We start from the raw sequence: 15,617 nt of genomic DNA on the forward strand, positions 1-15,617 counted from the left end.
TCAGGGATGGGCAGCAGGCAGGGTTATAACGTTTCTTGTGTTTTCTTGCTTTTCTCATGGACAAAGTATTTCATTAGCATTTCTTGCTGATTTTTTTTTTCCCTAAATGGTTTTTCCCATTGCATTTGCATGACCATCAATTAGGCTATACTTTATATGAGTGTTTGTTGCTCGAGGGCCTGCCTGTTCGAAACACAGTGATACCACCGCGTAGTTTTAATAACACAAATCATCACTTGATGGCAGACATAGCACTGCTATACTAAAACATGAGTGGGCCTCATCATTTTCTGTGGCTTTGGAATGACATGCAGGATGAACATTGCAGCTAAATCATTAATTATTTGGGAGTGAATTCATTTTTGTGGGAAAAAAAAAATCTTTTTGTAAATTTGTAAATTTTATGTTGGTTTGTAGTTTGGATGTTTAGTCTTGTCTTTGAATGGTAATTTGTAGGGTCGAGAGCACAAAGGAATTACAAATAAAAACTGTAGTTTGGTTAGGATAGTAGGTTTTTTTTTGTTTGAATAACTGTATTGAGAAACTGTCATAAAAAATGAAAGCAGTGAAGAGCATGCATTTTGCACATATGGACAAATCATATCTGAAAATAACAATTTTTTCAAACACTTATATAGTAGGTGATGTCTACAAATGAAATAAGTCTCAATCAACACCCCTCGACTTCTGTTTATTGGTGATAGTGATTTAAATTTCAAACTTCACTCCCCAAACAGTATTTGGGGCTTTTGTTTAGTCATTGTTTGATGGGAACGCTTCAGGGCTAAGGTTGACTAATTTCACTTCAGCCAATCACAGTGCGGTGTTACACTCGAAAAAATGTGTATCCCCTGCCCTCAAACCTGTTAGTTCTAATTTATTGCTGAAATGTTTCCACTTACCCCCTGCAATGAGTTCACACAATAGTCATTGTTGTTGGGTGCAATGAGTATTTCTATGGATGCTTGAGATGTCATACTTGCTAAATGCTCGTAGAACACATAGCGAGTCAACCGCAAAAACTAAGTACAGTACTTTCATTTATTTGCACAAAACCTTGCTAGTAAACTGAAAATCCAAAAACAAAACAGTGTTCTTCATGTCTTTGAAGAACAAGAAGTAAGTAGTGTTGCACTGTTTTTATAAACACAAAATCATACAAATTATTTCTGGAGTAGCAGCATATGTTTAAAACGTTTTTCATTACAAGCACTGAAGGAGAGGCTTGGGCTGTTCAGAGCAATATGACCTACTTGCTGTTGGACAGGTGAGTGCCAAACACATCAGTTTTAGCCTGTCAAAGGTCAATCTCTGCTTATATCATATTTACACTGGGCAATAAGAGAAGATAAGCAAATACGAGGCAGGGGTGAACTGTTGAGCCAGATGGGAGGAGTCCATTGTGAACGTTGCATTTACAACTCTACCTTTAGGTCTCCCAATATATGTACTATAAACTATGAACACTGCCACCTGCTGTGGTGGCATGAAAATTGACACACAACAAAAAAGGAACACTATTGGTAAAATGAAATATATATATATATATATATATATATATATATATATATATATATATATATATATATATGTGAACGTTTTATATATATATATATATATATATATATATATATATATATATATATATATATATATATATATATATATATATATATATATATAGCTTTTTTTTAAATAACAAATATAAAAATATGGCTTTTAAAAGTGCAACTGTGGACACAAACACATCCTTAAAGAGCCAAAGGTACAGAAAACACATGTAGGTCAACAGTCTTATTAAACTCTGGCCTGAGTATCTTAAGAGGTTGGTAACGTTGACCCATGATTGCAATCAGGTTGCAGCCAAAGACGTCTTCTTTGTAAAGTGGGAGCGGGCCAAAAAATAAAGAGTACAAGCTGCAGTGTTTTCTGGGACAAGGACATTGCCTCTGCCACAGTGTCATGTTGGCCAAATTCAGGTTTGACACACACTATCGCACACACATCTGCCTGCTCAAGAAACATGGATCTGCCATGCTTCACTAAGCCCACAGGGCCCTTTGGAGTATTGCAGTCAGGTGACCAACAGACAATGACATCATTCGAGAGCGTTGGTGTGTGTTAGCCAAAGAGTGTGTGAGTGCATGTGTGTTTGCGTGGCCTCCTTTATCTCGTCCTCCCTAATCCGTCTCTCTCTTGGCTCCAACAGGGTCCCTCCAGACACATGACAGACAGTTTCCAAGGAGCTTGGTGGTTTGGGGGGAAATGTGGGGATGATTGCATGAATTCATGAATAAATGAGAGTATGACTTGTAAGGGGGAGCCAGGCCTGTTAGGACTCAAGTGGAAATGTTTTATTAAACAGTCATCTATGTGGCTGTGTGTGAATTAGTTAACCACAGTCAGAACCTGCTGATGAGCAAAGCCAAAGATGAAAAATTATACGGCAAACCTGGCAAAATATCCCAAAAGAAAAAAACAACAGCGGACACATTGACTTTGATAAAGTGGGCAACAGGTTGCTGACTTGGGTCCTGTAATATTTCTTCAGGCAAGAGCAAGAACCATAATGATGCCTTGTCTTGACTTGGAATTATTCAGGCATCTTGGGACGTGTTAAAAAAGAAATAAATGTTTTAAGTGCAACACCTTGATTGGTTTTGACTGCTGTAAGGCACATTTTAGCATATTTAATATATTGAAGAAGCGGTACTTGGTACAAAGTCAAATTTAACTAACTTAACTAGAATGTCACTCACAGAGGAGTATCAACCAATTACAAGACAAAACAATCCAGTTAGAGCAATGTCAAAATGTTAGTAAGGATTGTCAAAACCCCATTTTTTCACCTATTTCACTAATACCAGTACGAGTACTCAACCCTTGAGTACTACAGTACTTGAGTTTAAACTCATCCACAAAAAAACAAAGAATGTCATTTTAATGGAAGACCTATTTACTCCAATGGAGCATTTCCTTCTAAAAAATTTTTTTTTTTTAATCCTACGTTGTCATTTCTTGTGTGTAATTGTATTTTAAAAAAAACCTGCTATAAAACGGCAGTTCATATCACCACCCAAAGCCAGGTTTCAGCCTAATACCAAAACGTATCGGAAAGCACACATCCCTCGTTGCTACCGTCATAAAAAAAAAAAAAAATTAAAAAAAAAAAAACACACTTACACCATAATTGAGTAGACACACTAACAGATCAATTGAGTAAAATTAGGCATGACTGGTCTCACTGGAAATCACTGACCAAAACTTTATAGCAATCTTAAGTAGTTTTTGCTAAATCATGGCACATTAACATCACAGCTGATTCACTCATTAGCTATCTCATGGCAACACCCATCCATCCATTCTGGCTTTGGCCTATTTATGTGGTGTTTGCATGTTCTCCCTGTGCCCGTGTGGGTTTTCTAAAGCTACTACATTTTCCTTACAAGTTCATAATTTTGGAATGTGGTAGGTATAGTGGACAGTAAATTGTCCTCAGGTGTGTTTGTGAGTGTTTAGAGTTGTTTGTCCTTGTGTGCCCTGCAATTGGCTGGCAAACTGTCCAAAGACAGCTGGGATTGGTTCCAGCACGCCCGCGACCCTCGTGAGGATTAGCGTTTAAGATGATGGATGAAAGGAATTCCTTTAAACTCATACATTTTTAATTAACAGACATATTGATGAAAAGTAATCTACAGGTACACACAAGTTAATAAACATTTTGGAAACTGATCATCACAGTACATGAGAGCATATCAGATGAGCCCCATCATTTTCATCAGAATCAGCTCAGCTTTAAATAGCACTTTGCCATTGCTGTGTACAAAGTGCTATATGTGAATTAAACACACTCATGCAATAACAAAAACAGTGAACAAAAAATACATTTAAAAAAAAATTAAAATTATATCAGACTACTGAGTCTTACTTATAGTGAGTCAAAAACCAAAGAAAAAAAAAACATGTCTTAAGATGAGTTTTGCAGTGAGGTGGTAAGGGGACTTGTCTGACATTCAACAGAAGGTAGAAAGGTACCGTATTTCTCCATGTACAAGTCGACCTCGTGTATGAGTCGAACACCCCCCCCCCCTTCTTTAATTAAATTAAAACAAGAATGTGTGAGGCAATGTGCGTGCACGTGGACGCAAATGCTGAAAAGTTGCAACAGTAAAACAATTTAAGTTTCAATGCTTTATTTTTTGGCACAGTTGAATGTGAATTCATCTAAAAACCCTTAAAGTCATCATCACTATGTGACACGCCATAATAGCTCCTCCCGTTTAAATACTGCAAGTCTTCTAGTTCCTCCTTGTCATTTCCACAAACATCCCTGATACTCTTTCCGGGTCAGTTGTCTTCGGACCAATCCAATTTGTTTGAAATGGAGGTCTTCGGTAGGGCTGCACGGTTTTGTCCAAAATAATAATGACAATTATTTTGTTCAATATTGCGATCATAATTATTCATCACGATTATTCATCATGTTTGGTCAAACATGTCTATTGATTGCACTTTTCTAAAATAAGCAGTATACAGTATATAAACATAGCTTCAAGATTTGATACTGAAAAATAATACAAATAAATTCAGATAAATACTGTAAAAAATATTTATGGTAAAAACTGCACACAGGGCAACACAGCTAACTTACTTGCTGAGTGCAAACCAATGAAAAATATGAAGCCTACTTAGAACCAAGCACATTCTACAACCGATCTGTAACAACAAGTACAACAGCCTTAACGTTTTTTTTCTTGCAAGAAAAATAAATAAATAACTAAAAATAGAACATCACAAAAGTACCAGAATCATTTAAAGTGAGTGTAGACTTAGCAGTCAAAATGTGATGTTTTGTCATTTCAAACCCAATTTATTCCAATTTTTGCCAATCACTCTCACAGTGGTGCTGATGAGAGGCTGCTAAAAGTACCAGAATCACTCAAAGTGAGTATGGAGGGATCGGATTTTTCAAAATGGCTTTCAATTGACAGCTGGTATGGTATATTAGCGGCTGAGAAAAGAAGAGGATTTTAGCATGCAAACGTGTGCAAACGTTGTCATCTAAAGGCTCTTAAGGTGGGATTAAAACCTGATATCGCCATAACGCACCAGCAAAACCAAATTCTGCGTCGCCATTGCGTCCTACTCTTGATGTGAAAGAAGACGCGCGGAATCTCGCCGGCGCACGTTTTGCGGCTTTCCTCGCAGTCGGCTGATATTCTCCCATACAGGTAGACGAACTATTCAGGATACAAGAACAACTTTGCCAGTTGTTGTTTACGGTATGTAAACATACCATGTTTTGTGCCCGATGCTTAATGAAGCCCCTTGCGTTTGCCCCCAGGTGGCAGGGTGACTGAAAGTGCTTGATTTGACATATCCTGTATAGTACTACGTAGCCGGCTATTTAAATGTTAATATTGCCGATTATCATCTTAAATAATCGTGGCAGCCAATATCACGATCACGATTAAAATTCAATTAGTCTTCGGGGACGATTTGCTGATCATATTACTTGGGGCGTTTTTACCAAAGTGACGACTGATGTGAGATCAGAACGTGGAAGGTTGTCCTTTGCTGTCCCCCCCCCCCCCCCCCCCCCCCCCCCCCCACCTGCCCAAATCTATGCTGGCTTGTTCAAGCACACGTTCAAAGGCTGGAGGAGACAAGTCTATCCGTCTTTTCCTTTTAATAATGCGTCAAAGTCCGCCGAAAAATTGATTCACCCAGCCTTGTTGTTGACAACAAAGAGGCAATAAGGCATGACGAAAGTGCATTTGAAAGTGCAAACACGCTAAAATGGATGCATACTATACTGAACTAGAGGTATATATATATATATATATATATATATATATATATATATATATATATATATATATATATATATATATATATAAAATCATTTTAAGCCTTGTAAATGACATGTTATTACTTATTTTGCATTCAAATGCATGTAATTCAAACCAGATATGTGAAAAAAAATGGTCAGGTTTTGAGTTATGAGGGTATGAGTCAGTGCCCCCCCCAATATGGGGGTTGAAAAAAAAAACCTCAACTTGTACACAGAGAAATACGGTAAATATATCTATCAATTATCAACAAGTATTGACTAACTTGCTGCATGCCATTTGTACCTCTTTCAGCTAAACAGGGTATTCGAAGCAAAATAGATTCAAAGCCTCAGCAAGCCATATGTCACGGTCCGGCACCTCAAGGTGAAGCCACAAGCATGGATAGCATCTTCTATTGACAGCCACAGCCTCGGCATCGACCACACTTTGATTGACAGGCCCGGAAGCCACAACTTCCTCCTATCTCACTGGAATGGTGAGCTAGGAAGCCAATAAAGCTTGTCTAAATTTAAACTTCAGAAAGGACAGTGCAAAGCAGTAAAAGGTTTCCTGTCTCATTTCCCAGACCAACAAAGCGCCTTTAATCAACAAGTATAGAAATCACTAAGACTGTCAACGAGTGAGTGGGAAGAAAACGTCTCATTGGTTCGGACTCAAGCACAAACGCAATGCCTGTTTAAGGACAATAATGAGTTCATGTGGGCATGCTGTTTGAGTACCCACCATTGGCCCTGATGCACTTCTGAAGGGCCAATTAACTTTTGCTCATTAGAAAATCATTTAGCTACTGATTGGTAATGAAGGTCAAGTTTTAAGTGGGAAATTTGACTTTAAAACTGAATTTGTGTTTTTTACTACAATTTTAGTGTTAACTGTTTTTTTTTTTTAATAATAACGCTCAAGGTTAAAAGAAAGTAAGAGACAACATATTTACTTTAAACATCAACCTAAAGCAACAAACCATGTCATATGCTATAGAAATTAGTTATTGTTTATTAATATTATTGCAGTTATGAAAGGTAAAATTTCCATGGCTCTTTTTGAATTGGATTTTTCCTGTTATTTTATCCGTTCAGCCAAGTCATAAACCATAGACATGAAACCCATGATTTTGCTCCTTTCTTCTCTCCTCACCCACATTCTTTGTTTGTTTCTTCAGCGCTCTCTGGTGGGATGTTATCAGCATTTGAGCTATCTCTAATGGGACTTCAAAATCCCTTGTCGCTATTGTGATTCACACATTTACTTGGAGTGCCAGCGACCTATGTGAATGTGTTTAAGAATGCAGTAGCATATGAATGAGATTTTTAGAATGGATATATTAGAGTTCAAACTACACAACAGGTTTATCAGTCTGGGTCATGTACCCATGTGACTATTTCCAACTGTGAAGGGGTCATCGTGGAGAATGAAAATGATCCTCAGAAACATCTTGTCCACTTTTATGAGGTTGTATACGCCCCAATAGCGAAAAAAATATATTGTTTTCCTGAGAAAGAGAGATCGTTTAATCACTTTTCTCATCATTACTGCGGCCAATAACATGTATGACATAATTGCTAGACAGCAAACAAATGTCATCAAAGGCCTACTAGAACTGATGAAATTCATTTGGGGTAAAGCACATGAACTTTCAATGGAGGCAGGTATGAGCTGACTACTGTATAATGAGAAGTGAAATGTAATTGGTTGCGAATAAGCAGTAGGAACACACTACTGCAACCACATTGTCACCTAGTTTGACTTCCCTTTTACATTTTGTGTGTGGAAAAATGTTGACCAAATCAGGTAAATTGACTTTAAAAATGAATGAAAAAATATGTGCCTCAAAGCTCTGCCGGAACCATTATTGCACCACTGTTTTCTACACTGACCTTTATTGCAGATGCATACAAAGTTGTAATGGCAGGAAATAATAAACCACCCCAAAAGACAAGATATCAGAAGTTTAGGATGATTTCCAATTAAGACAGTGACAAAAAAGTTATATTGAGCAGTTGAGTGGAAACATTTATATTCAATGGAGAACAAAAAGGAACATTAGGATCAAGGACAATTTCTAGTACTTACTGTATAAGGTGAACATGTTCTGTAAAATCTTCCATGCAACGTTTCCCTATTCCTCACTCTAATGGGTGTTTCCCTTTTTGTACACACAGGAATTATTGAAAATTATTGTATTTCAAAGAGAATAAGTCGACCTCACATATAAGTCGAGCCCCCCCCCTTGTTTATGAATGGGTGAATTTTACAAAAACACACGATTATAAGTCTATCCGTGACTTAAATGTTTACATAGATCATGGATGTCCAGTTGAAACACATGGTGTATGTTATTAAAATGACGAAATTAAAGTACTTTTAGAGGAATTTCTACATCGTATATCAGATAACATACCGTATAATGCCTGGAAGTCTTGTCTTGCTCCCACCACACCCCTGGCTTAGGTTTTTTTTTCATGTTGAGACGTGGAATAGTGAGTTTTTTCATCCCCTCTTTACGGTATATTCCCCGCTTTACGACAAAAACAACTGTCATGACCCTAGGGGGTTGGCTGTATTTGTGTTTTTTTGTCTCCATCTGCACGCGTTTTTAGGTAATTGCACTTATTTTCTGTTGCCGGCACATGACGGAGATGCTGGTCTGCTATTGGTCGGCCTCACTTGTTTCAAAATGGGGAATGATAAAGCTTTGTTCTATCGCGAGTGGTTACAAAACTGTAGTTATAGTGCATTTTACGGTTTAATTCAAACTTGAAAGGGTTAGCCATGGGTCCCAAGATTGCTAGGGAAAAAGGGTATTACAAGCGCCACTCAAAGGAAAATAAATCCTTTCTATATTTTTTATCTGCGATGTTTTCTGATTGTATACATGTATATTATATATACGTAGCACTTACTATACTATTTTGGTAACAATTTCTAATATGTATGTACAATTTTGATGTTTTCACCTGGGGTTCTAAACACATTAGCTATTTAACATAGGTTTGGATTGCCCGCCATATGGTGAATTCGCCTTACGAGCCCAACCGCGGAACGGATTAATCTCGTAACACGGGGGCCCACTGTATGTGGAAAAAAATGGTCTGTTTTAAATTATGTGGTTGTAAGTCGACCCCCTTAATTTAGGGACAAAATAAACCTCGACTTGTAGAGAAATACGGAACTCATCATTAATATGGCAGTATTCATTTTTTACACAGCGTATCTATAAACGTCAATGAGGGCTGATGTACTTGTCTGAGCAGTGGACTTGAGAGTAATGGAAAAAAAATGTTGACATCAAAATACTTTTTTGCTCTTCCACAGTCTAACGGATAACTTGGTTCAACAATTGAATTTAATTATAATAATTGAATGAATTTAATTATTATAATTCAATTATATCTGGGAAAAAAATATTTACACTTCACAGGAAGATTTGGGCAAAGGTCTGATAGAGGGTGTGAATTTTGGTTGTTTTGCTTTCTTCGACCTTGGCAAGGCTGATCTCAACTCTGAAGCCTCTAATATTTGGTCTGTGGGTAGTGCTCAAAAATTCATGACTCATCAGGCGTTATAATGATGAAAATGAGACCTAACAACTCTGGTCTCATTAGTCTCATCGTCGTCACTGCTCATTGCCTGACAACCTGACGCAGAGGTTAGGAATATAAAGGACTGCAGAGAACTGAGGTCACATTAATATACAGTGGGGTTATTGATCGCATTGAAGGAGATAACTCATAGTTTGTAGTTTAGTATTGAAATACATGTTTTGCGACACCAATCTCGGAACTTTGATACCTCTCATATACTGTAGTGATAGAAAATAATGTAATTCAGAATTCTGAGGTATGTAGTTTTGCTGCACTAACTGGTCTTAAGGTTGTAAAACCATTGTCATGCTGACAAAAAATTGCAGCCACAAACTGGTATGACACTGAAAGTGGAATGTGTAATATTTAAGAGACAGCTGGGTGATTCACATCAGTGTAGACCACACAATAAGATCTTTACAATGTGAGTGGCAGGCTATTTTTTTAAACTATACAATTTTTGTTGAGTATTTTATTTAAGAGCAGAACTTGACAGGCAAATGGAAAGGAAGAAATTTGAATTGTAGTACAACTCAACTACAGGCCAAATAAGTAAAATGATAAAAAAAAAAAGAGGACACACACAAAAAATGATTTGTGAGAGTCGGAATTTTTAAAAACAATATTGGTGGCCTTTTATGGCACTTCTGCATTCAATGCTGCTCCTTCACATTTGTAGAGAAATTCTTGAAAATCCATCAAGTGGAATGTTGAACAACCTTGGTTTGAATGAATAGCTGCAGTTGATTAAAGACTTTGAGTGAAAAGTTAGAATGACGTCAATGATGTTACTAAAGTATCTGCTCGTGTTGATGCCAAGGACGCAAAACACCATTGCAACTTTTTGAGAGGCAGATGAGGGGGTTGTGGTAAAAATCTCCAATCAAATCCAAACGCGATAACATTTTGTTCAAGAATGTTGCACACATGACTCAGCTTTGTGCATGTCCGATCAATTCAGAGCTTACACCTCCACTTATCAAATTCAGTTAACATGTTCCAAACCCATTTTTACAGCATAAAGCTAGGGAGATGCAAGGTCATTCTCCAAATTCTGTACCTACAAAGCGCCTGTGTTGCAAAAATCAACATACCTGTGACCAACTCTCTGATTTCAACATCTCCCGTTTTCCTCAGAAGGCGGACAAGCGCCGGGATCCCTCCGCAGTTCTTAAGAGCCACTTTATTTTCATCATTGGCTTTGCCATAAACCAAGTTCCTCAGCGCTCCGCAGGCACTACGGTGGACCTCGCTCATCCTGTGGTCCAGTAGGTCGACCAGCAGCTGGATGCCTCCCTGTCTGCGGATCTAGACCACGCATACAAAAAAAGAATCATTGCATTAGTGTCTCAGTCTTTAAATCTTTATTGGACAAGCCAAAGTCCTGTATATTGACTTTAAATAAGTATAAGAGATTCTCAGGTGGGCTGAGATCCAAAACGTTACCCTGGTTACTATATTATACATGATATTATTGCTTTATTTTAATTTGTTGAAATGATCTTCCTGAGACCGAGCCACTTTATTTTCACTGTGTAGGACATTTCTTTTTGACCTATATCGTTCTACTAGTTTGTGCACACCTAGTAAGTCCTAGTGTGCTTAGTAGAGGACATCCTGACCTTTTCAATGATTCCTCATATTTGGATGTGATGCAATTAAACTTGCTCAGGCAAAACAGACACAATGAATAGGTTGGGTCTTAAGAGGACATTGCAATATATTGTGTATTTTAGTAAACTTGGCTTTTTTAGGTAAAATAAATGGTACTTATTTTTAAAGGACATACCTGTATATACAAAAGGGGTAATTATGTAAGGGATCATTTTATGATATAATAGGGCTGAAGGGATTATGGAATGTTTAATTCCAGCTCGCTTCGCTCATTTCTGTGCGGAGTTTGTCTGTTCTTTCTGTACTCGCGTGAGCACTCAGGTCTCCTCCCACTTTCATAAAACATGCATAGCCCTTAGGTGTGCTTTTTGAATGTGAATGGTTGTTTGTCTCTGTGTGCTGGGAACCAGTTCAAGGTGTCCCCCAGCCTATTGTGTAAAGACATCTGGGATAGGCACCTGCAAGCCAGCGGCCCTACTGAGGATAAATGGCGATAGAATGATGGATGGATATATTCGCAATTTTTCCACTGAAATTGTAATGTTGAATGTTTATTTTTTGAAGGCTCTTTAAAGTTTTTTGCCAACTGATTTACTAGTACATCTTTATCACAATGAACAATATTGTTATTATAAATGATATTTTTCTATAATTGCATGTTTAATTTACAAAATACTTTGATATGTAGTGTTGTAAGCATTTACCATAATTGCTACAAAAACATAGCATTACTTACAAGGCAAATAGTGTACATTAACCCGCAGGTGTCAATTTGACCTTGATACTGGTCATTTAAAAAAAAAAATGCTAGCAGGCTAAAAATAACTATAGATTGGCAAAACAGGTAGAGGTTCAAAATGGCACCATGGATTCATTTCTAAATGCTTGCAAATGGGAGCAAGAATTTTATAGTAGGGGCCTGTAGAAGAAGGATGGATGGATGGATGGATGGATGGATGAATGGATGACCAATCAGTAGTGCCTGTGCACAAACATCAGAGACATATCAAGCGAAAAAAAGACCAAAGATATGTTAGAAACCATTCTTAAGGTCCCATAGGAGAAAACTCAGTACAGGCTTTAAGTGCAATATTTAAAATATAGAAGCTTGACAAAAAACAAAGCAGGAACAATGCTAAGAGTCCAGGAAGCATTCTTACTTCAGTTGAGAGTAAAACTGCAGCGGTAACTATTAAGTATACTAGTGGTAATAAATGTGTATGGAATCTGGGTCTATTAAGCCAGTCTACTGTCTGGCTCGCAAAACCCTTCATGTTTTTAAGTGACGGACCTGTGTGTTACACATAATGTCTTGCCTGCCTGCATAACGTTTTACAACTTCTCTGTGTGAATGTGGTGGTTAAACATACAGTACATCTGCCTCTCCACTGTCAGTGATCTTTTAAACATGTCAGTTTCAATGAGTGGGTCAAAATGTAACTGCACATACATATCTTGATATATATATATATATATATATATATATATATATATATATATACATACATACATACATACATATATAGTGAGAGATAGAGAGAGCGAGATAGAGAGAGAGAGAGAGAGAGGGAGAGAGTGTCTTGTCTTTTGATGAGGCTTGTGCCTTTACGGGACAAAGGGTGCGCAATGTCCTACATTGTGCGTTTGCACCATCAGCTTTGGTTGTCTCAGTTCTCATTGACTGAGTTCTCTAAGCTGGTTCCTTGTAACCTCCCTGTGGTTCATAAGATGTTTTTCAGTTCAGGTGCAGTGGACACTGGAGCGGCCGCTCAGGGCCAGTGAAAGCCATGTGCAGCTCTCAGATTGCAACAGGGCTTTTGTGTTTTCTGGTCCTCCTAAGTTTCCCTCCGCTGTGCCTTGCTGCCGTGTCGACTTACAGGGCCACTGTGTGGGGCACCAGTTCCGTGCGAGCCCCCTGGAGATATCCTGCAGTGGATCGTCACTCTTCTGTGTGTGTGCCTGCTTCGGGTGACTTTGCTCTGCTGGTGACTTCCGTTTTAATCCCCACATCCCTGCCAGTAGGTTCTCCTGTACCTGGACGACTATCTGATCTGCACGTGGTTTTGCTTTCCGGGGCGATACTGCTGTGCTGCTTCACCACCTGTCTCAGATGGGCATCAGGGTCCACTTGGCAGTCTTCTCTGGTTCCATTGCAGCAGACCACCTTCATTGGCGTGTCGCTGGACTAATGGTTGCCCATCCTTTCTTTCACAGGTGTCAAATTCAAGGCCCGGGGGTGAATTCCAGCCCGCCAGATCATTTTATGTAGCCCAAGAAATGTTAATTATGATTTCAATGTTCACACTCAAATATCAAATTTGCAATTTTTCTTCAACTTTAAAAAGGTTTTAGGGTAAACAACAAGGACATTTTTTTAAATTGCCAATCCCTCTTTGGAACAATTTTTACTGGCCTCTGATCTCAAAACTAGTTGAACATGTAGCAATCACATTCAAAACTGATTTAACTTCACAGTCATAAAGACCCTCCGTGAGAAACTCCAGGTACTACAGGTAAACAGGGTTTGACACTCCTGCTTTGCCTCATTGGGTGGACGATGCCTCTTGGAGGTTTTTTATCTAAAAAGGTTGCTCCCTTTCATCGTGTTTTTAACGTTGATAGGCAAAGTTTACCACTTACGGCAGCGGTTCCTCTGGGTCTTCTAGCTGCATCCCTTACAGATAGGGTTGAAAAACTTCCGCTTGGAATTTTGCAACAGGCATCGGCACCAATGCCTTTGTGTCTTTTGCCGGTGCCTTCTCATAAATGCCCCGTGGCGTCGGCGGTCTTTTGTGACCGAATGGTAACATTCTGCTAGGAGTGGTGCCGGCTCTTTGGGAAGTGGTCTCCATGGATGGCAGTGTCTTGGGCTGGGGTTCTGTGCGGCAGCACGGTTTGATGTTGCGCTGGACACTGCCAACCACATAAACGTTCTGGAACTGCATTGGGTTCATCTGGCTCTCATTTGCTTCCTGCCATTTCTTCAGGGTCGACACGGCCTTGTCCAAATGGACAACACCTTGACGGTTTTCCCTCATGAACCATCAGGGTGGGACAAGATCTGTAAGGCTGCCTCTGACGTGGTCAGCCTGTGGGCGGTGTACCTTCTGGGTATGCTGAATCAGGTGGCGGACTCTTGTTCGCAGCCTCTCTACCAGGAGTGTTGAGACATCTTGGCCTGTGCTGAAACGGGAGCCATTGGAGGATACTGTATATGTGCCGCTGCCTCCTGGTTGTCTCCTGTTTTTTTTTTCGCTAGGTTTTATCGTGTGGATGTTGCTGCCCCCCCCCATCCTCTGGAGGTGGCCCTGGGCTCTTCGGAGGCTTTAGGGTGAAGTAAGTGCCATTGAGTCCTCGTGACCTTACCGTTATTTGTCATTACATACTTTAAGCAACGCCTCTGACGGTCTGGAGAGCGAAATAGAATGGCAGTTACATATGTAACAGTGGTTCTCTGTGCCCTGGATGACTGCGAGAGTATCATGCCAATCGGAATACTCGGACTGTTACATACATAACTGTCATGCTATTTCCTAATGAAATTCATAACTAGCCCCTTAATTCAATTTAAATTGCATTTTAGCTACATATTTTGATATCACGATCACAATCATCGTTTTATAGCGTGGCAGTCAGACTTTGACCAAGGACTGGAGAGAAAAAAAAAACAAACACTTCTTACATGTCTTTGATGACACTTAAGTGAAAAGAAACATTCAAAAAAGGGAGGAGGTGAAGATGAAAGGGAAGAGCACAAGGGTGCGATGGAGGGCAAGGAGAGGACGGGTGTGTTTGATGACACAGCAGAAGTCTATCGAGTAAAATGACTTTGCTTATCTATTCAATTAAAATGGATTAAGGGTTGCCGTGAATGGCAAACTAACCTTGCTATATTGACTACGCGGTTTCCTCTCTGTACCCCCCCCCCCCCCCCCCCCCCCCCGCATGACAATCTTTCGCTTTGTTCCTTTTGTCCAAATGCATCTCTCTTGTAAGGCTTGTTTAATAGCTAATCTCATATTCAATGAAAGGCATTGTGCTGCTACTTTGCATCGTCTTTGAGATACCTAAACGGCTTTGCAAATACCACAGTCATTTTTCTAACCTCCTTGTAAAGAAAATTAGATGTGGGGATTGATTTCTTTTAGCCCCCTACTGTTAGGCAGCAGCCACAACTATCAGTAACCCATAGCGACAGGATTGCTGTGGTAACAGTTAGTGGTGGTGACAGTCGGGATTGTGGGACTCGAAGGTGCTGGAGGCCTATGAAAAAAAATAAATCTCTGGCGAAATACACAAGATACATGGGTGACACTTTGCCGTGATGGTTGCCACGTGTAGCCAACCAAGTGTGTTAGTAGGCATTAGACACCACATATGGAATGTCAGCACAGATCACTGGCACGCTTACTGTTTACCAGCTTGATTGGGGATGAAGACGTGTCACACACCTTCAAACACAAGCAGACTCTCATGCAAGTTTTTCTTTTTTGCCTTTTCTACTTTGCCTTGATTTTAGAACCTTTCAACCTTTGCCTAATTGAGTTTGTGGCCTCAAGCAGTGCTT

The 15,617-nt window shown here is 39.2% G+C and overlaps 1 protein-coding gene across 5 annotated transcripts in view; it reads right to left on the reverse strand.

The window, feature by feature from the left end:
* ctnnd2a (catenin (cadherin-associated protein), delta 2a) overlaps nt 1-15,617 on the reverse strand; it is a 243,524-nt gene that overhangs the window by 64,410 nt on the left and 163,497 nt on the right. For all 5 annotated transcript variants that reach the window (XM_088402108.1, XM_088402107.1, XM_088402109.1 and 2 more), the window contains exon 14: nt 10,531-10,744. In XM_088402108.1, the coding sequence (XP_088258234.1) occupies nt 10,531-10,744 (214 nt within the window). The remainder of the gene's footprint in view (nt 1-10,530; nt 10,745-15,617) is intronic.

The sequence above is a fragment of the Hippichthys cyanospilos genome, chromosome 19 (genome assembly GCF_059441005.1).
Source record: "Hippichthys cyanospilos isolate Australia breed blue-spotted pipefish chromosome 19, RoL_Hcya_1.0, whole genome shotgun sequence".
Taxonomy (NCBI): domain Eukaryota; kingdom Metazoa; phylum Chordata; class Actinopteri; order Syngnathiformes; family Syngnathidae; genus Hippichthys; species Hippichthys cyanospilos.